Source organism: Aulonocara sp. 'chitande type north' Nkhata Bay, linkage group LG1, assembly GCF_057382095.1.
Source record: "Aulonocara sp. 'chitande type north' Nkhata Bay isolate Kocher_YH1m ecotype deep benthic linkage group LG1, A_spYH_male_GT1.1, whole genome shotgun sequence".
In the NCBI taxonomy this organism is placed as follows: domain Eukaryota; kingdom Metazoa; phylum Chordata; class Actinopteri; order Cichliformes; family Cichlidae; genus Aulonocara; species Aulonocara sp. 'chitande type north' Nkhata Bay.
The window spans coordinates 4,203,666-4,226,172 of NC_141344.1; the positions used below are offsets into that span (position 1 = coordinate 4,203,666).

General features: G+C 40.7%; 1 protein-coding gene across 1 annotated transcript in view; it reads right to left on the reverse strand.

Moving 5' to 3' along the window:
- LOC147338539 (neural-cadherin-like) overlaps nt 1-22,507 on the reverse strand; it is a 326,059-nt gene that overhangs the window by 48,441 nt on the left and 255,111 nt on the right. Inside the window, exons 31-33 of the mRNA XM_086300701.1 lie at nt 19,780-19,960; nt 16,230-16,396; nt 1,502-1,766 (exon numbers count right to left, since the gene is read on the reverse strand). Coding sequence (XP_086156827.1) covers nt 1,502-1,766; nt 16,230-16,396; nt 19,780-19,960 — 613 coding nt within the window. The remainder of the gene's footprint in view (nt 1-1,501; nt 1,767-16,229; nt 16,397-19,779; nt 19,961-22,507) is intronic.

Consider the following 22,507-nt stretch of genomic DNA (forward strand, 5'->3'; position numbering starts at 1 on the left):
GCTCCAGGACCAGAACAAGCCCACCAGACAGCAAGTGAAGAAATATGGATGTCAATAACTGGTGAAATTGAATGGTCTTCTTGCCCAAGAAATGAGCCACCCTGCAGAGCTGTTACTGTGATAAGCCAGGGCCAACACGGCTGACAGTTACTCATGTGCAGGACATCAAGTCTTCATTTGAGCTTTTCATCCCAGATTCCATCCAGAAATTTTTTCTGGATTGCAGTAATCTAGAAGGAAGGTGTGTTTTTGGAGAGAGGTGGAAGGAGATGGACCAAATTCATCTAAGAACCCCAAAGGCCAACTTTGGGGTTCTCATCCTTGCAGGAGTTTTCAGGTCCAAAGGGGAATCCACAGAATCCCTGTGGGATGCAGAAACCGGCACGAACCTTTCCGTGCATCAATGTCTCTGGAAAACTTCCACAAAATTTCCAGGATTATTCGTTTTGATAACCGAGACAACAGACCAGCTCAACGGCAGAGAGACAAGCTAGCTGCCATCAGGACAGTGTGGGATAAGTGTGTGCACCACCTTCCCCTGTTTTACAACCCTGGGCCTAATATCACCATTGATGAGCGGCTGGTCCCATTTAGTTGTGAAACATATTGCTTCACGTGTAAATGTGTTGTGTCTTTCCACTCGCTTCACTTGATTATAACTGATTTATTTTTTTTATAACATTTTATTTAAAAAAAAACAAAAAAAAACGAGAAGCACATTAATTCATAAATGTGATCTAACAAAGGTAAAGGGAAAAAATTAACCATGTTTGCTGTTCATATGTCTTGTAATTGGGATGAAGTAAACATCTGTTGAGTAATTTAACATAAAATTGTTTGATAGTGTTAATTTGGAAAGCCAAAACTCTAGCGGGTCCACCAGACCCATGAACACTGGCTGAGTAACAAAAATACGAACACCACACAAGGGTTAAAACAGCCCGTTCTTTCACAATTGTTTGTAAAGGCAGACGGTGTGGCGAGGTGATTAAGATTAGGAGGTGGGGCTCTGGTCCTTCTCATCTAGTGTTTTTACTGGTGTATGGTCGCCACATTGGTTGTATATGTCGGCACAGCCTTGTCAACATTTATACACTGCTGTCTTCTTCTGAATGATACGTGTTGCTACTAAGAAAACCTGCACATCAGCACTGTTGTAGGAGTAGAAGAAGTCGATGGAGGGCACAAATAAAAGCTGATTTTTTTTTTTTCCCCAAAGATTTCTCTGGAAAATTGAATCTTTTCAAGCTCAGAGGTGGTGCAGCTAAACTGAGAAAGCATGGGTAAACTTATTTCTTCCAGTGTGCACACATGCTCTAGTTTCACAAATGTCAGTTTGTGTAGAAAAAAAATACATGCATGTTTTTATATACGTACATATTCAGCCCCTGGTGTCTGGAGACTTTTTTTTTCTGCTCATAAAAAAGTTACAAATCCAAAATCTACATGACTGACAGACACCGAGAGACAGTATTATTAGATTAATGCTGTAACCACCTACCCTGGAAGCTCTTGTTGATGCCTGAAGGGAAAGTGTTTCCCAGCATCACCACAGTGGGGTCAATGATGATTTCTCGGCTCCGGCCCTGCAGTCCTGAAACCTCACGCTGTCCTCCGCCGCCATCCATTCGTAGTGTCATCTCATTGTCATGGCGATCTAGGAAGACCTCGTGCCACTCACCATTGTCGAGTCGATAAGTGGGCAGTGTTAGGTTGTAGTCCCCATCCCCAAGGTTGTAGAAAACACATAGAAGGCCCTGAAAGATCTGCAATGGGAAAACAGGACGATTAATATAAGCCTTACAAATCCAGCAGGAGACTGAAAAACTAAGGACGCCATTACTGTTTCCACAGGACGTAAGAGAGGAAGTAGCAACCATCTAACAACCAAAGCTTGGTGGAAACTGGTTCACGCAACAAGCCAGTGATCTAAAGCAACACTGTGAAGAAGAGTGGGCCAAAATTCCTTCACAACAATATGAGAGACTGACAAAGCCGCACAAAGAATAACACTTCAAATGATTGCTTTTAAAGGTGGTTCAACAAGTTGGTCAATCATGTGGTGTACGTAGATTTTCACAGGGATGCATATAACTGAAAAGTACTTGAATATTCATGAATTCAGCGTTTAAAGGTACAGTCAATCATTTTTTTGAGATTACTTATTAGAAAAAAAGAATACTTCATTCATAAATCTGCACTAATTGGTGTAAAATCAGCCGATACCTTTGGTTCCTTTGCCACTTCTTTCCCCCACTCAGTTAGTGACCTAGGGGTTCTGCTGGACAGCTCTTTCAAATTTAACAAACAAGTGTCTTCAGTAATCAAATCTAGCTTCTACCAACTTCGCCTTATTGCTAAGGCTAAGCACTATGTCCCTCATAAAGATCTTGAAAAGCTCATTCATGCTTTTGTGACTTCTAGATTGGATTACTGTAACTCCCTCTACTTTGGTCTTCACTCCGCACTCCTTCACAGGCTTCAGCTTGTCCAGAATGCTGCGGCTCGCCTCCTGACTGGCACTAGAAAGCATGCCTCTATCACCCCAGTTCTTATTGAGTTGCATTGGTTACCCATAAAATATCGCATTGAATTTGAAATATTGTTGCTCACCTTTAAAATTATAAATAATTTAGCCCCTCGTTATCTTGTCGATCTTCTTAGTCTATATGTCCCTGGGCGAGCCCTCAGGTCTTCAGCCCAATTACTCCTGGCTCAGCCTAGATCTAGACTTAAATCGAGGGGTGACCGTGCTTTTGCCCTGGTTGCACCGAATCTGTGGAACAACCTTCCTATCGCTGCGTCAGACTCCGTTTTATCTTTTAAATCCCGTTTAAAAACTCATTTATTCAACATACCTTTTCCATCTAGTTAGCGTCCCTGTTTTATATTTGGTTCAATTTCTTATCTATGTACTTTATCTTTTAGCTATATCTGTTCTTAGTAACTTTGTTCTTATATTCCCTTTTATTGTTGTATAATTAGTGCCCTTAACCTGATGACATATGTGGTACTTTGTTAATAGTCTTTTATTTATTGTCTTAAATTTCCTGTTTTTATTGTAAAGCACTTTGGTGTACCACTGGTCTTTTAAAGGTGCTATACAAATAAAGTTGTATTGTATTGTAAAATTACACTAATTCCAATAAATATACACAGGAGCAGGCTCTGGTTTGTGGAAGCCAGCATGCTGATTTGCCATCTTGAAAAAAAAAAATGATGAGATGAGTTCCTTTCACCAAAGAAGCAAACACGTGAAGGAAAGACACAGCGCCACCAGCATGTGGCTAAAATGTTATCCTCTTCCTGCTCAGCTCGAGCCTCATCTTCTGATCTGAACTGTTTCCACAAAAGTGTAGCTGCCAGTTGATTCGCAACTATGAGAAAGATAGAACATGTCAACATTTACCCCGAGAATTCAGAACTGATCACTATTAACTGTTTCATCGATTACTGGAATTCGTCCAGGCTCTGAAGCAGCAAGTCACACCCAGACAATCACACTACCATCACCATGTTCTTTTTATCAAATGAGGTTAGTTTTATGTAACTGTCAGAAAAGTTCAAATTCGTCTCATCTGTCCACAGAATCAGTCTTGTGGATTATAAAGATGATTTCTGGCAAATGAAACAAGTCCTTCTTTTCAGTCAGCAGCAGTTTTTGCCTTGGAACTCTCTGATTTTTAAGCAAACAGGATTATATTTTGTACTACAAATTCATTTTGGGTTTTCTTGTTCTTCTCAAAGGTAAGTTTTTAGTGCATTAAAATCAGACTAACATGACGGATTTCTACTTTGATTGCATAGGAGTACTGTCGGAGTAGGAAATGGATAGTAGCCAATGGTTTGTAAATAACTGGACATGAATAACTTGAGCTTCATACATAACATTATACTGCAGTATGTTTCTAACTAATTCTCATGACACTTTGTTTAAGGACACGACATATATTGAGGTGAGCTTGAAAGGAACGCAGATGTGAAGTGCAAATGTGACATGAAATGTGGATGTAAACTATAATTTCATATTTAGAATCCCTATATAAGAGCATATTGTCCTAAATGTTGCCAATAAAACAGACGATGTAGCATTTTAAGTACAATTTTGGATAAAAAACATTGTATCAACGTTTGGACTTATTTGACCTTAAAGAAGATGTCAGAGATCAAAGTAATGTGATATTTAGAATCCCCATATATCATTCCCTGCTTATATGCTGTCAATACAAACAATCACAGTAAGAAACAGAACTTAAATAAATAGATCTGTCTACCATTATTATCACTTTGGCCTTGAAGGAGAGGTCAGAGGTCATACTCTGGCCTTTTTACACTTTTTGTCAATTTTTGAGCAAGAAAAATCGGTGGATATTAGCAAAAGTTTAATGGATTGTTACCATGACCACTCTGCACCTCAATCAAAGCTTTTTGAGCGATCACGTTTACAGATAGAATGGCGCACGCACACACACGCTATCAAAAACAAAACCTGCTTGGGGGAGGTAATGTGAAAACACTAAGTATATCTCTCCTTACAGAGACCTGCTCTCAAGGGATTATCAGTCAACCTCCCTGCGAAACGATTCCTCTGAAAACAGTTTTCTTGCAAAGCAAAGCTGACGTTTGTCTATCTTCGAGCACCTTTCAAGTGTACTTTTCAGTGCTTAGTGGGCATAAACTAAATGACATAGAGCCTCTTTGTTTTGGGGCATTGGCAGAAGTCTGAGCAGCATGGATTTCAAAATCCCAGTAAACAAATTGAAACTGAGGCCAAGAAACCAAAATTTAATGGCTTTTTTCCTCATGGGAGGTCATGAAATTCAGCCTGGTTTTTGTGTACTCTTGCAGACAAAGAAACAAAGAGATCTTTCCTTGGCAGAGGAACTCTCTTAATGGCAGGATGCCATTAGAGGGAAAATATGTTGTGCTGACCTGAGTTCAAATTTCAGGTTTTAAAGCTAATGGATCAAAAGAAAGAAAAGATTCCACAAGGATGTTAAAAGATTGGATCAATAGGACAATTTGGCCAGTAGGCCAATAAGCCAGATCGATTCCATGGGGGTTAGACGTGGGGAAAATAAATAATTCCCAAAACAGAAATTTCCCAACACAGTTTAATGACTGTATGACCAGAACGTGCATTCAGGTAAACCTTTCTCATATCAAGCAATCGGATTCTACCACAAGAACGCCTACGGCCAGTTTTACTCCCTAAGCAGTGACAACATGTGTCTTACCATTTAATTACAAACACCCTGGGAAAAAGGTAATTGTCATTTCTGCTTTTGCTCTGGGCCTAGAATAAATATTAAATGAGAGAACATTGAAAGCTGGCATTTAAACTTGCAATTTGTTGATTTGTAGCACTGACACACACAGACACGCACACGCACACACACACACACACACACACACACACACACACAGGCGTGGTTGTCCAGTACAATCTTGTGAGGAATGGGAGAGACAAAAGGAGGAAGCGACTTCGTGGATGAGAGGAGAATAAGGGAGAACACCAGCACTTTCCCCCGTGTTTACACAACAAGCTGTTCTCTTCAAGGCTCAGATCTCGAGATGAAGATTTTGGCTCGGCTGTGATGCTCACCACATGTCTATCACAGAGCAATATTCATTTGAACAAAAAAAAAAATCCGTCCAGGAAGCTGTGTGTCTGCATGTGTGTGTGTATGAAACTCAGCTAGAAGGAGAAGAAAACCAGGATAGAACATGTCCATATGCAGTGTTAAGAGGGATTGGGCGGTGGGTGGGTCGTCCTCATTTCAATTTCAAACTGTTTCCTCCAAGTGTCCCACTGAGCATAATTTTCTCCCCTCCATCTTTGTCTGCCACTGCTGCCACATAAACAGAGGACTGAGATGAAAAGGGCAGAGGAACTGAGACAAAGAAAGTGAGATGTGAAGGAGAAGTGGGTGGCTACCATTAACTCTCTCACTCATTCTCGACAAATAAAGATTTAACAAGTGTTTTTGGGGAGGAAAACTTTGTCAAAAAGAAAACAGCCTCTGTAGCTGTCTACTGTCTACTGATCTCGCAGTCTTCTTTCTTTTTCCTCCTTTTCCCTTTGTCACGTCAGTCCTTCCTCCTCTGCCCATCTTTGGATTTTCCATCAATCCCACGGTCGTTTCTTCAGTTGGATAAAGTGTTGGATGGCTCCAAGGTTGTTTAGTTGGAGGACCGTGGCTCATTTCAAGGCTCTGTGATGAAGTATTAATTATATTCAGAATCCACTGGGGCAGAGCTTTCTAACCAGACACACTCACTGCCACCTGATTTTACCCCCAATTAAAGCTGAACGGAGTGGTGCAATTTGGCTCCTGCTCCGCTCCCTGGGTGGTATGTGACTGAGTGCATTTGATAGTGTGTCTTTGTGTTTTTGCACTAGGTGTGTGTGAAGGTGTGCAACTCCATTTTTCAGTAAACAGTCCCACTGCAGGGACCCTTCCATTCCCCACAGATGCTTCCAGCGACAGACTGCTCTCAGCGCCGCAGCCTTTAGTATTGCAGACATGTGCAGATGATGCATTAATCTCCCCAGTTCTCATGATTAAATAATGGTGTGTGAAGGTAGATTGTGTGCATATATGACTAGTGAAGGCATTTTTTCTTCAACTTTATTTATACTAGGGAATAGAAGGAAATTTGATGCTCAATACCAGCTTCCACTTTGCATTCGTACAATTGTTATTGCCCTTCTGCACCCATATCTGCTTGTCTGCAGAGACCTAATCTGCAGTCAGATGCTTTCGGGACTACACATCAACTTTGCCATTAAAAATAAAAACTGTTGAGCAAATGGCATCGTTTTGCATTTTTACCAGCTTAAAGGCAGATCACTTTAATTTATGTTTAATACTCTCCACGAACACCACAAGCTCCAGTTTGGTGTCAATTTTAGGAAAAAATCTACATGATCTTCACTAAACGAGGTCATTTTAAACAGAAGTGCATGTTCTATTCTTTATAACGTGATCAATCACAAATTCTTCATATGTGAAAGAGACTGGCTGTGCAACTGATGAGTTTAGTTCAGGATGTCATTCTGTCTGTCATCCTGCGGTCAAGGTAATCTGCCTTGTAAAAATAAATGAGCCAAACAGCGTGAACTTAATGAAGCATTAAAACTGCAAAGCATCTTCTTGCCCAGCAAGATTTTAATGTCTTATTTAATCAGTCATCAAGCCATCAAGCAGTAAGGAATAGCCTGTCATTTAGAAATAAACTGCAAGTTGATGCAAATTTGATACTATGCAGCATGGACTGTGGAGAAAAAGCAGCTTTTGGTTTTTACAACAAGGACATGACCTTTGATCGTCATTTATGAGCTCCTTCTTTCCTTAATCTGAAAGGAACTGCTAGGGATGTCATACAAACATCAATGATCTCATGCTGGTTCTGTCTTCCCATGTCGTAATACCTGCCCTTTACCCCTTTTGGTTCTGCTACCACCCCACTTGAGAGCTCAATATGTTAATAATAGACCCGTCAATGAGACGGGCTGATCCTATAAAGTTTCGTGCAGCAACTCAGTGCGTGAATATAAACAGAGACAAAGCAGGATGATTGGATGACAGAGTGACTGCTCGAGTGGTGCAGCTTTCTGCAGCCACACTACTGACATGGTAACCGAACTTTGTGGTAAAATACAAAGTCTGATGAATATCTATGAAAACTTTTTTATTAAGAGCAACTATATGTGTAATTATATGATGAATAACAGTGGCTGAGCCACTTATTGTGATGGTACGCTAATCAGTCATGTTGAGCTGCTAATGCCTGGTTCAAACATCTTATGGAGCACTTATACTAAGCCAGAGTGCATTTGAAATCCAATGTCCAGCTTGCTGTGCGACGTGGGTGGGCCCACCTGAAAAAGCAGGCGTGCATGGTTCACTGGACTACGCTTATAGTGTGATTGCAACTCGAGCTCCAACACGGCCCTCCAATACTTTCTCAATAACAATTACTTATGTTAAAAAATAAATTGCGAGAGGCTAAGTTGTCAGCACTTTTCCCCAAGCTGTTACTCAGGAAGCACATACACATTTTTTTCCTCATTCCTGGGTAATAAAAGTTTTTGCCTTATTGCCTCAAAGGTCTTTTTAAAGTTTGTTTTTATAACCTGTGATTAATTTGTAATCACGTTTGCAAATGTCATCGTGCTGGTCACAAAAGCAAAGTTTGAAAAGAATAATAAATATTTCATCTACCTTTGAGACATTAATAGTCAGGAAAGAAAATGTGCAGGATAAAATCTGCACTGTACTAGAGAATCCAATAATAACATCTTTAATTATGTCCATGGTTAGGTATAATTAAATTTAAGCATATCTAACAAAGCTGGCAAAAAGTGAAAATTAAAGCGGTGAAAGGGTAAAATCTACATCAGTCTTTTAGTTTTAAATTGCAAAAAAAGAGCTAAAAATAAATAAGTTCAAAGTTTTCAGACTATTTCTTTACCGTAGTAATTGTGATATAAACCCACTTTGTGATATACAGCAAAAGATTGCTATGCGTAATGTAGTACGACCGAGTGAAATTCAGCTCCTGTCTACTTCATTTTATCTCAGTAGTCAATAGAAGATTAGTGCCATAGAATCGGTGTGTTCGTGTGCATTCACTCACTGTGACAGAAAGCAAAGATCCCAGTGAGCCAAAATATGGGTCATTCTCACTGCGAGGTAATGAGACTGAAGAGAGGAGCAACGCTCCCTTTACGATGAATATTAATTCTGAAGACACGAACACAAACACTGAGCGCAGGAATTTACTGGTTGGTTAAGTCGAGGCCGATGGTCCAAAAATCATGCTGGAGCTCGTGAGCTAATTCAAAAATAATTACTTAGTGTAATGGTTCGTACTTTTCTTTTTATATGAAAGATTCGAAATGACTAAATTTGCCACGGAATAATTTAATATAATGTTTTTATATAAAACCCACAAGATAATTCTTGTGGGTTTTTGTTTAATTGCAGTATAAATTAGTACTTAAGTAACAGTGTGGTCATAATCAATATCAGCAAATAAGCTAATATCTTGACTACGTCTATGTGAAATATCTGCATGTATCAAAGTTAGTTCCAATTCTTAAAATTCTTGGGCTGCAAACTATTATACCTACTATTTGTATATTTAAATAACATACATCTATATATTTGATATAAAGCTGTCTCTGTGACCATGGTCAGCGCTGACTGAAGCTTCTACAGGGAGTGCAGAATTATTAGGCAAATGAGTATTTTGTCCACATCATCCTCTTCATGCATGTTGTCTTACTCCAAGCTGTATAGGCTCGAAAGCCTACTACCAATTAAGCATATTAGGTGATGTGCATCTCTGTAATGAGAAGGGGTGTGGTCTAATGACATCAACACCCTATATCAGGTGTGCATAATTATTAGGCAACTTCCTTTCCTTTGGCAAAATGGGTCAAAAGAAGGACTTGACAGGCTCAGAAAAGTCAAAAATAGTGAGATATCTTGCAGAGGGATGCAGCAGTCTCAAAATTGCAAAGCTTCTGAAGCGTGATCATCGAACAATCAAGCGTTTCATTCAAAATAGTCAACAGGGTCGCAAGAAGCGTGTGGAAAAACCAAGGCGCAAAATAACTGCCCATGAACTGAGAAAAGTCAAGCGTGCAGCTGCCAAGATGCCACTTGCCACCAGTTTGGCCATATTTCAGAGCTGCAACATCACTGGAGTGCCCAAAAGCACAAGGTGTGCAATACTCAGAGACATGGCCAAGGTAAGAAAGGCTGAAAGACGACCACCACTGAACAAGACACACAAGCTGAAACGTCAAGACTGGGCCAAGAAATATCTCAAGACTGGTTTTTCTAAGGTTTTATGGACTGATGAAATGAGAGTGAGTCTTGATGGGCCAGATGGATGGGCCCGTGGTTGGATTGGTAAAGGGCAGAGAGCTCCAGTCCGACTCAGACGCCAGTAAGGTGGAGGTGGAGTACTGGTTTGGGCTGGTATCATCAAAGATGAGCTTGTGGGGCCTTTTCGGGTTGAGGATGGAGTCAAGCTCAACTCCCAGTCCTACTGCCAGTTTCTGGAAGACACCTTCTTCAAGCAGTGGTACAGGAAGAAGTCTGCATCCTTCAAGAAAAACATGATTTTCATGCAGGACAATGCTCCATCACACGCGTCCAAGTACTCCACAGCGTGGCTGGCAAGAAAGGGTATAAAAGAAGAAGAACTAATGACATGGCCTCCTTGTTCACCTGATCTGAACCCCATTGAGAACCTGTGGTCCATCATCAAATGTGAGATTTACAAGGAGGGAAAACAGTACACCTCTCTGAACAGTGTCTGGGAGGCTGTGGTTGCTGCTGCACGCAATGTTGATGGTGAACAGATCAAAACACTGACAGAATCCATGGATGGCAGGCTTTTGAGTGTCCTTGCAAAGAAAGGTGGCTATATTGGTCGCTGATTTGTTTTTGTTTTGTTTTTGAATGTCAGAAATGTTTATTTGTGAATGTGGAGATGTTATATTGGTTTCACTGGTAAAAATAAATAATTGAAATGGGTATATATTTGTTTTTTGTTAAGTTGCCTAATAATTGTGCACAGTAATAGTCACCTGCACACACAGATATCCCCCTAAAATAGCTCAAACTACAAACAAACTAAAAACTACTTCCACAAACATTCAGCTTTGATATTAATGAGTTTTTTGGGTTCATTGAGAACATGGTTGTTGTTCAATAATAAAATTATTCTTCAAAAATACAACTTGCCTAATAATTCTGCACTCCCTGTACATGAAAAGAAAAGAGTAAAGCTTTTTCACGGTGACTCTTCCTTTTGGATTCTAACGTCTGATGTTGTTTGAGTAATAAGAGATGCTTGGCTGTCTTCTAGGTTTGAATTTCAACATTATGAACATCACGAATGGATCCCAAATGCAACAGTTAAGTAGAGAACAGAGAGGCTGTGGCTATCCTTTCCTAAAAATCCTCCTTCACTCAGGGCAGGGCTGCAAACTACCTCAGATACTTCTGATGTTCCCTGTTGCTCTATTCACCATGAGAAATTCAAAACAAGTAAGTGAAGCTTTGCTCTAAAATAACTTATGTGTGTTAATATTTGCAAGATGATTTCCTCACACACAAACTTAGTCACTGAATACTTTTTATTACACCCTTTTTATTTTATGTGCGCTTTTTTTAAAGGAATATTATACATTTTCATTGCAATGTAGATTATATTAAATAATATTTATCTGTGAAGCAGATACCGTCTCTGGATGACATTTCCTTGGCCTATAGTAGCACTAAAGGAAGGTTGCAGTCATTTGTGATCAGGATGTGGCCTTCAACATGCACGTTAAACAAATACGCAGCACTGCTTTCTTTAATCTGGACAGTATCACTAAAAGTAGTGAAAAGAACGATGCTGAAAAGTGAATTCATGCATGTATTACTCCTAGGCTGAACTATATTATAAATTATAATTCAGTATTATCAGTTTGTTTTCAGATCTCTCTATAAAGCCTTCAGGTAGCAAAACGCTGCAGCAAGAGTACCGAAGAGAGTAACATGATTATCTTCCCTTTATTGGCTCCCTGTTGAATCCAGAATTGAACTTAAAATCTTTCAACTCACATACAAAGTCTCCAATAATTTGGCCACATCATATTTTGAAGACCTCATAGTATCACTTCATCCTAACAGAGCACTTCACTCTCAGACTGCAGGCTCACTTGTGGTTCCTAGAGCTGCTAATAGTTCTCAACTTGGATTGGAGGGGTCGACACTCTCCCTACTTTTAACATTAGGCTTAAAACTTTCCATTTTGACAATCTGATAGGGTTCGATCAGGTGACCCTGAACCATCCTCATCACACTACAGTCACACTGGGGCAAACACTGGTTGGAGACTGTGGTATGACCAAAATTATTATTGACAGTGTCCAATGGATGAGCAACCTCGTTGCCTTTGAAATCATTGCTTAGAACAGTGTTTCCCAAGAAATGATCAGGTCTGCCGTGGAAGATTATCTGGTTCCACCTGATTAGTACTCTAAGCGATCGGCGTGAGTAACGGGGAGAACAATTACATTCTCTTCCACCAGAGGGCAGTACAACTACCTGCTCTAATTAAATGTGTTGCCAACTGCAGGTAAAACAGAAGAAGACAGAGAGGAAATTACATAATAGTCATGCTGTGAGGCGACACAGCGCGTAATAGCAATAGATAAATATGTGAAAAGGAATAGTAGTCAGTCTGACCTGGTCCCGGAGAAAATTCCTAGCATGAGTAGTGGTCAGAAGAAGGCAACAAAGGTATACTGGGGACAAACCGAGCCAATTCTGCTGTGCCTGGTCTATGGGGAAAAATGATCATGCTTTTTGTGACATTTTTGTTTGGTGCTGTGCCACGTGATTTTTCTAATGTGAAATATGTGCCATGGCTCCAAAAGGTTGAGAAACAATGGCTTAAAAGACGGGGGCCAGTCCCGTGACCACCTGCAACCAGCTCTAGTCTTCAAAATGACTTTGGTGCATCAAAATGGCAAAAAATCAGCAATAATTGAGTCATACTGCCAATTACATGCAACGTGTTTGTGATAATGCAGCGATTAACCGTGTAAACCCGTCAAAAAGCTGCAAATCTGTTGCCATCTATGAAAAGAAACTCCTGAAGGAAGTTGCTGCAGAACGTCAAAATTACATAGACAGCTTTTATACAGCAATATAACCAGAACAGAACCAGTTGGAAACCAAAAGAGCTGATCCCCTTTCCACCTATCGCGATTATCGAGACACATTGCAGATGAGTTGTGCTCATCGGTGCAGTGTTGGAAACCTGTCTATGTTTATAAATTAAACATGAATTAATAGCACACCTTCATTAGTTTGCCTGAGAGTGATTACAGGCAGTCCAAGTCAGACCAAGCTTGTTTGGAGGCAGATTCCCCTCCACCACCAGGTGACCTATGCAACTGTCCTCCGGTTGAAAGCAGTCACACGGAAGTTGACGCTACTGCACACACAACACCAGGGCATCCAGTTTGTACCGCAGATGGCTGTCACTCCACGAGCCTGGTTCTGTCAGAGGCACTATCTTTCTGATAAAACAGAGCTGTTGTTTCTTCCCACTGTCACCAAGTGCTTGCTCATCTGATTTCTGGGGTTTTCTCTTTAATATTGTAAGGCCCTTACCTCACAGTATGAAGTGCCTTGAGGCTACTGTTGTAAATTCAATTGAATTTCATGCACGTAAAATTGTTACAGCACAAAAAACAGTGGCTCAAAAAACAGGAACTTTATCAGTAATCAGAGAGACTAAAGTCATTTAAAGAAGAGAGCCTAATATGCTTTGTAATATCTTTTACTAAGCATACTGTTGGATGTGAAGCCATACACAAACAGAAGGGGCTCCTCACAATGTAACAGTGTATCCAACCAAGAGTAACACATACTAATTTCTTCCTCTGATTAAAAGCAATCAAAACTATTACAGTGAAAAATATAATCTTAGCAGGCAGTAAACGGTTATGTTTCCACCAAGAACTCAGCAGGGTTTCCAATGTTTCACTGCTCTGCACTCAGGAATAAATGCACTATTTATGATAGATAAACGATGTGCACTCGCTCCCCATGTGGCTGTGCTGATGGAGCAATGTGATATTTAGGAGGGAGTGTGGGAATGGATGAACAGAAAGGATAGACAGATGGAGATCAGAGGAGATTTAAACGGCTGCCATGGTATGGATAATCATCATCATTTAAGACACAGATGTTTGATCAATACGTGTGGTTTGAGTGTGGGGCAAAAGACAGGGAAAGGCACGAGTAAAGAACTGGGAAGGTGCGCGGTGAGCATCTATACTCGTTTGTAAAACACGGTGGAAAATGCATACAGAGAAATCAGATGTTGATCCACCATGTACAGTAATAACATCTGGAAAGCATCTGATTGGCAACAGCGTTATTTTCTTGCATGACAATGATGCCAAACACACAACAGAACGCTATCAGTCCTGGACTGGCCTCCCCAGAGCCTGCAGCTCAACATTACTGAAGCAGTGTGTGATCACCCAAAGAAGCCTTTTGAAGGCTGGAGAACGATTCCTAAAGTCTATTTAACACAGACTAAATAACACTTGTGTAAGAGAATTCAGGCTGTTTCTGTCTGGCTTTACTTTATATGCTGTATTTCTGTGTATGTTTCCAAGTGTTTTAATCAGATGCTGCACTTCTTTCCCATTTTCCTAACAAATAATAATAATTATTCACATTATTCAATAATAATAATAATTTGCAGTTGTTTGCACACAAACCAATTATTCTAAACAAGTGTCAGAAGTCAGACGTCCTCTGTATATACTGGTAAGCCGCTACAGGCCCGGCCAAGGTTTAATATGTTCCATCGATGATTAAGATTAGTGTAGTGCAATGATGTGACTGTTTTCATTTTATAAACTGATGGATGGAAAACATTAATTAAAAAGAAGACATGCAACAACACAAAACAACAACAACAAGTGAACATCTGGATATTAACAGCTGGAAAAAAAACTGTTGAGAAACCAAAAACACTAAAGTAAAGACATGCATCTGTTTCTGGTTGTTTCGAATGTCTTTTATCTGCCCTGAAAGGAAATGTTGTTTGGAAACAGGAGATGTACACCTGTGATGATTTCCCTCTCACTGCCTTAGGTGGGGGCCCCAAGAAGTCAAAGGTAAAAGACAAAAAGTTGTTTACTTTGTTTACTCCTGTCACATCTGTGTGGTTGGCCAAAGCGTCTCACTGAAAGCTGTGTGCTTTTTGTTGACTTGTCTGGCTCATTAGGTCTTGAATTCACATAAGTGACCATGACAAATGAGCATAAATGTCTATTTACTTTTAAATATTTAATCAGTCTGATCCTACGTGAGTTGTCCCTACAGTGTACAAATTCAGGTGATAGCTTTGTATAAAATGCAAATAGATTCATTGTCCTACCAAACTTCACTGGGAATCTAAGGAGCTTGGAGAGAAAAGCGTCTGGACTTCTTTAAGTTTCTTGAAGATGTTTCCCCTCTCATCCGAGAAGCTTCTTCAGTTCTAAGATCAACTGGTGGAGAGTCCCAGATTTTAAGCCCTATGGGAGGGTCCCCAAGAGTGTCATGGACCCCCTATTGATCCTCTACCTAATCACATGTGAAAACGGGTGTGGGTCACAATCAGCCGCGGTTTCGGGTGAACCAACTGTGAAACCTACCCCCCTATCATGTGATTTACTGAGGTCAAATGGCCCAGGATGTGAGTGAGCGTTAAGGCGTCTGGGAAGGAAACTGGATTGTAAGCCGCCGCCTCTGTTCAAAGATGGTTGTTCACAGTGGACATAGACGCTTCTTTCACTCTTCTTTCAAACCATCTGTCTTCTCTATCCAAAATGTGAACGTTGGAATCCTCGAAGGAGTAGTGCTGGGACTGTACTTCAGTGTACTGAAGAAGCTTCTCGGATGAGAGGTCTTCAAGCAACTTAAAGAAGTCCAGATGCTTTTCTTTCCAAGCTCCTTAGACTTCAGTGTACTTCCCAGTGTACTTCAGACCCAGCCATACACTCAGACAAAAACCAGTTCATCCAAAAGACAAAAAAAAAGCAAACTTAATGTATGCTGTACAGTGTCTACATTGGAGAGACCAAAGAGCCACTTCATGAACGCATGGCACAACATACAAGAGCCACCTCAACTGGACAAGACTCGGATGTTGCATCTTAAGGATAAAGGTCACTCCTTTGAGGATGCCAACGTTCACATTTTGGACAGAGAAGACAGATGGTCATGACTCTCCACCATTTGCTCTTAGAACTGAAGAAACTTCTTGGACGAGAGATGAAACATCTTAAAGAAAGTCCAGACGCTTTTCTTTCCAAGCTCTTTAGACTACGATGAATTCACACATGGCTACAGAAACAAATTATGTTAACTGTTACTTTTGTTGCTTTTACCTCTTTTCAAAAAGTGTCTGTTGCATAGGTATCATTATAGCAAGAGAAAGTGCATGTCATAAGAGCAGTGGGTGGATAAAGAAAATGCCTGCAGTTGCTACAGGATAAAGAGTAGAGCAGAATCTGAAACTGTTCATGAAGCGAGAAGGTAAAATAAAATTGCTTTCCACACAACAAAGCCAAACCCAAACTCACAACCTGCTATGAAAAATTCTGAAAGTGAGGAAAAGTGATGACTCCATCTTCCTGCACTCACCTCCAGACGTAAGTATTCACTTTGCTCCTTTGAGATCAGACTGAAAAGGACACTGCTGTGTTTACGGGTTCGAACCAGGACTTGGATCCATGTCCTCCGGGCAGGCAGCGGGGACGCCAACTGGTAACGCACGTGACTGTGGCCATCAAAGGAGTACTCTGGGACCTCTGGTGTTGGTGGATACAAACACATAACCACACACAGAGGTCAGCCACATAGTGCTACGTTTAAACAGGATTTCAAGTGCAAAACATAATTCTTAGACAGTCTGGATGCTGCTTTCCTCCACAGAGAAGACACCACAAGTCACTTCAGCTAAATCAGTTTTAAAAAGTCCGGTGCTGGGGACAGAAAGACTATGTTAAATGCACAAGATAGAATATGCATGTTTGGTTTAGCTTGGGTTCTTCTGTCTAAGAGTTTGAAGTTTTCACAGAAGTGGTTTTTGTGCATGCCTCTCAGAATAAACCAAGCACACCTAAAACTCTCAAAGCCATTCTTCCATCTCACGGCGTACGCAAGTGAAATTTTCTTCTATCGCTTTCACACCTCTTCCTTTTCTTTGTCTCCTTCCCTTGTAACTTTGACAAAGTCGAGTGGTTCATGAGAGCTCACTTGAAGGAAATGTCAAATCAATTTTTTTTTTTTGGGGGGGGGGGGGTGCTTCTAGGCATGGAATATGCAGCTGATCAGCCATGTCCTCTTGAAGCTCCCAAAACTCCATCTCAAATTTTACTTTGCCTCTCACGGCCACAGGCTGTTTATATAAAAACATAACAACACCATCAATTTTACACCAACAGTCTCACGTTATTCAACGATGGCTTGTCAAATACACGAAATACTTTGAAGTAGAAGTGGGGGTATTTGTTTTCCTTTCCTCTTCTTTTTTATTTTCCATGTAGACTCCAACAGAGTAAAGGGCAAATATTTAAATTAAAGAGTGAAAGAATAAATAGTGAATTTTGCAAGTTTTTGTTTTACAAGATCAGAGTGACTCACTATCATTTGTTCAGTTCAGTTAATACTGCATCACATTGCAGTTTTATTCCAAAAAAAAAAGAGACTTCCTTGTAATTTTCTTACTTTGCAAAGCAATCCACCGGGGTAAATTGGAACTGGGCTGCATGTTAAACACAGATGGTTTAATCTGTTAACGACCGGAGCGCTATTTGTCATATAAGACATAACAGAAGAAAAGAACCATTTGTACAGACTGCACACCAAATCTTGACCTGTTACGATTTCAGATTCTACATTCGAGTCGTGTCTGAGTCTCACTGTGAAATAGGAGGCAGAAACCAAACAAGACCGTAAAGCCTGGACTAGTGTGCTGCGATCAGCAGAAAGCATGACTGAAGGTGTCCTCCTCAACTCCAAGGATGTGTGCGAGAGGCCACGTAGGACCAGAGCCATTAAAGAGCCAATCTCAGTCCAATAAAAGTCTGCAATAAGCCAATTGTCTCCACAACCACACGACCAGCACAGAGAGGCTCAGAAGAAGCCATCTTCTTTAGGCCAAGGGGCAGGGTAGGTTGCTTGGTGAGTAAAACAAAAATTACACTGCAGTGTACTTCTGAGATTGGAAACTGATGGAGTGCCGTTAGTGTCTTCTTGAGTCATCCTTGCCTGCATTTATATATCTGCGATACACTTGGAGCATTGTCATGGCTAGTTGGCGATGTCCCGGGTATCGCTTCACAAAGCTACTTACACCCCATTATTCAATTTGTTTATTTTAAACCCTAAAAGTCAAGGCAGCGCATCCTAATTTTTATGGAAGAATTCATAGACGCTGCCAATGAGTGACAGCAGTGAGGTCTGGTAGTCTCAGGATCTCGTCTCTACTTTTTGCAGATGGTGTGACCCTGCTGGGTTTATTCAGTAGTGACCTCCAGCTCAGCCTGGGACAATTTGCTGTGCCGAGTGTAGTCGGACTAAGAATCGGGAACTACAAGTTTGAGGCTGTGGTTCTCAGACAGAAAAGGGTTAACTGCCTACTTCAGGTTAAGGATTAGTTGACACATTAAGTGGAGGAGTTCAAGTATATCAGGGTCTTGCTCACAAGTGAGAGTGGAGTAAAGCAGAGCAGGAGATTAACAGATGCTTTGGCACGCTGTTCATTACGGTGAAGAGAAAGCTGAGTGTGAAGCTAAAGCTGTCGATTTACTTGTTGACTTTCTGACCCTCACCTAAAGCCACAGGCTGCTGGGAGTGACTGAAAGAATAAGAACAACATACAAGAGAGCAGGCAGACCTCATTCTGATAGGTGTCTGGGTTGAACCGTAAAGTTAGGGTCAAGAGCTCAGTCATTCAGGAGGTGATATAGGGATCTCCCCAGGATGCCTCCTGGATTACAGATGTGTTTCGGGCATGTCTAACTTAAAGGGGCCCGCAGGACATGTTGGAGAGAGATTATGTTTCTCAGCTGGTCTTATGTCCCTCTTAAATAGAGTTGTTCCTTCCCACTGTCTCAAGTGCTTGATAAAAGGGGGTCACTTGATAGTTGGAGTCTCTCTCTGCTATTTTAGGCTCTTTACCTTACAATATAAAGTATCTTCAGGAGACTGTTGTGATTTGGTGCTGTGCAAATAAAACTGAAATGAACTGAATGCCACTAAAACTATTTTAAAACATTAACTTCTGGCATTTCCAGGTGAATAAAGTTGGGTTATTTTCCACAGTTGCGCTTTCACACATGCAACACGCAGCAGGAAATAGTCCGCTTTCACATGTGTTCAGACATCTAGAAATGTGATGTGTCGTGGCGCTGCCAGGATGCAGCATGTGGTAGGTGCCACACATCATACCCACTTGTTAGTGTTAATTGCACAGCACACACACAGGCACAAACTTACATTAACACAAACCTTGTATACGGGAGTTGGCAGGTTAAAGAAAACGTCTAGCCTGGATGTATTTGTTCACATATCCAGCTCCCCTGGATAGCTCTTGGAAAAGTTCAGGGCTGCTTGTGTGAAAACAGCTTAATTGAAGTGCTCCATGTTTGTATTTGCATCCTCAGCTAATTTATTAAATGCTTTGGTTCACCCTCAGCTGCTGCGTCCTTTGCCATAGTTGTTGTGGCCTTGGAGCCACACAGCTTTTATTCTGTTTTACAGTCTAGGTTACCCGGTAACAAAACAGGGGGTTCTCGTCAACAATATTTATGGGAATGTTAACCGTAAAATTTCTGACAGCCATGTTTACTATAGCCTTGAAGACCAAAACATTACACTGAAAATAAAGCTGCTCAGGATCCCTTGAAGCTGTTGGAGGAAACAGCCTGTACCATGTGACACAGCTGAAGTGATAAGCTGGGAAGGACGTGTGCATTTTAGCATTTAGAGCGATTTTGTGATAGCACAAACTCCTTGTCCGACAATGACCAAATATGTGTTCGTTTCACATACTGTAATCTGACATAGTCAACAGGGAGTAAATGATCTTTGAGGCCACATGGATGATTTTCTTTTCTTTTTAATGTTACTGTCAAGAACAACATTTTATTGCATAATGTAAAACAAAAATAATAAAAAATTGGCATACCTTCTTCACACTGGTGTCCTGTGTATCCGGGTATACACTGGCAGCTGAAGGAGCCCCACTCACCGTGACAGCGACCCCGGTGGCCACAGGATGGATAGCCCATGTTGACACAGCTGCTATCTGTGGTCAGGCAGCCTGGAGAGCTGGACTGCGAGTCGGCCGGGGAGCCCAAATCATACAGCTGAATGGAAGAGATACAGGGGAGGAGATGGGAGGATTAGTAAATTTAGAGAAGGTAAAGTTGAAGAAAGGAGAAACTGGATATGAAGTGAAATTGGAAAAATATAAACAAAGTAAAACAACAAGAAAGCAAGAAGGAAAACGAGGCGGAAATAGGAGGGAAGAAAAAGTGGAAAAGTTGAGATGCGAGGAAGGCAATAGGGAGAGGTGCCAAGAAGTAAGTAGCTTACATACAGAAGGCAAAAAGGCAAAGTGACAGCAGAGAAAATGGGATTAGGGAAGACACGGGACAGACGTATAAGGGGGTCAGCAGCCAGAGGGAGAGTCGGAATATTCGAAAGAGGTAAGTAAAGTCAAAGAGAATGAAAATGAATCGATTGAGGAAGAAAACTCTAAAATACACTGAAAGACATAAACTCAGACAGTCTCTTTCTTTAAATTGTCATCTCTCTGTCTCTCAGAGTCTCTCGTCACAATGATGAAACCAAACTCTTGACCAGAGAAACAGCATGACCACCTACAGGGAAAGCTGAAAGGACAGAGGAACCTTGAACGCTTACAATCGGATGTCATAAAATACATTAATATGTTCAGTCACCTCCCTGCCAGGACCAAACTTTATGAGTTGTGTTTGTGCCGCAGAGAGGATGCAGGAATGTGAAAGATTGTAAAGTGAAATGAATCATGCCATCAGGGAGCTGCTGATTGGTTCTGACCTCCAGCAAAGAGGGCTCTTATTGGTTGTTGACCTTTAAATGCTACAGCTCCACAATTTTCTGGGGTTGAGCTGATCATGTTGATCGCCAAGGACTGAAAGACAAACATCTGCATTCTAAAGCAGAAAGACATATTGGCGTGTCTGCCATTGATTCGACTGAGCATCGGTGTCGCTCCAGTATGTGTGCATGCGTGTGTCTCTGAGCACAGCACTGGCTGATACATGAGCTCAACTCAAAAATACAGCTGCAAAAATACATTCTAAATGAAAAAGCATGCAGCTGGAGTGTGCCGTGCAAAGAGTGAAGTTTCACCCAAAATGTCTGAACCTTGAAGCACTTCAGTCACACCTTGGAGGAAGTGATAATGAAGATGGCTGACAATGACATGCAGAAGTCAGGCATAATGTCACCTAAACAGCATGAAATGAGTCTTTATAAGTATTGAATTCAAATTTACAACATGTGGTAAGATGATGTCGTTTCATATCGTTAAAAATTCTTTTCTTTTTTTATTAGTTCGCCATCCACATGTTGGTTTTATTTCACTCCCTCACTTGTCTGAAAGAAGATATTTTAGCTGCTTTAAATTGCTCCCAGTGTCCATGCCTGCCAAAAGCAAAATGCAATGCAATACAAGGCAATATCTAGACTATGATTTCCTAAAAACATACAGAACTTTTTTTGCTGAATATATATTTTGGTGAAATGAGAAAACATCATCTGTCCACAGTGTTCTGTAACTTCTGTTATGAGGTAAACTTTTTGCTGAGAAATTCTGTAAATCAAGTTTCGAATCATAGCTAGTAGCACTCAAAAAGCTATAAGTCAGTGTGCTGTAACTGCACACCTCCCTACTTAACAATGTAGTGACAGATATGTCAAAAGCACAGAAAACCTTAAAGCTGTAATGCTACTCTGAGAGCTGAAGGGAGAAAGGAAAGCAGAATAATGATAAGACGAGGATGGAGAAAGTGGAAAACGGACAAAGGTGAGTGACAGCAGGGGTAAGACAGGCAGAGAGGTAGCTCCAGAATAGAAGCATATTAAAAGGAAATCATTTCCTGTCTTTTTACCTGGATGCAACCTCACTATTACCACCGGGCTTACTCCAGTCTCATTTATCCTTTTAATTCATTCACCTTTTCCTGTTTAGGTTACATGCAGCCATGCACCACACTTCACTGGTTTTAATTAAGACAACATGGTATGCAGTGTTAATTTAGTCAATGGGAACTGTGATGAGAATTTTTCAAGCCAAAAACTTACTTAAATTTGTACCTTTGTACTGGTAGATTTTCATACTAAAACTATCATAAAAAATGTTCAAGACATGAGAATGAACCACGTTTGCTTTGCTCAGCGGCCTTGCAGATTCTGTGGAAAAATTCAGCAGCTTCTGAATAGTTTTTTCTGCCTCCCAAAATCTCTCTACTTGTTTACTAGCTTGGTTTCATAAGAAGCTCCTTACTTTCAGTAACACTGTGTCTGTTAGCAATGTGAGAGTTTTATACATATGAACTAAACCTGTGTGCACATTACCGCAGACTGTAGCTAACATACATATAGGCAGGCAAGATGTTCTTTAGATTTTCCCAAAATACTGAAGAATACATCAACCCATCTACTCAAACTAAACCCAGACAGGATTTTAGAGAACAACTGAAAGAATGATGTTATGGATGAGCTGCTACTCTTCAGTAGAAATAACTGTGCAGCTTTGGCAAAGCTAATGCTAATGCTAGCTGACCATGGTCAACTGTGATTTTGTTCCAATTAAGGACTGACTGATTAGCCAATTCCAGGTTGCAGGCAGGTGTTTTTGGAATAAA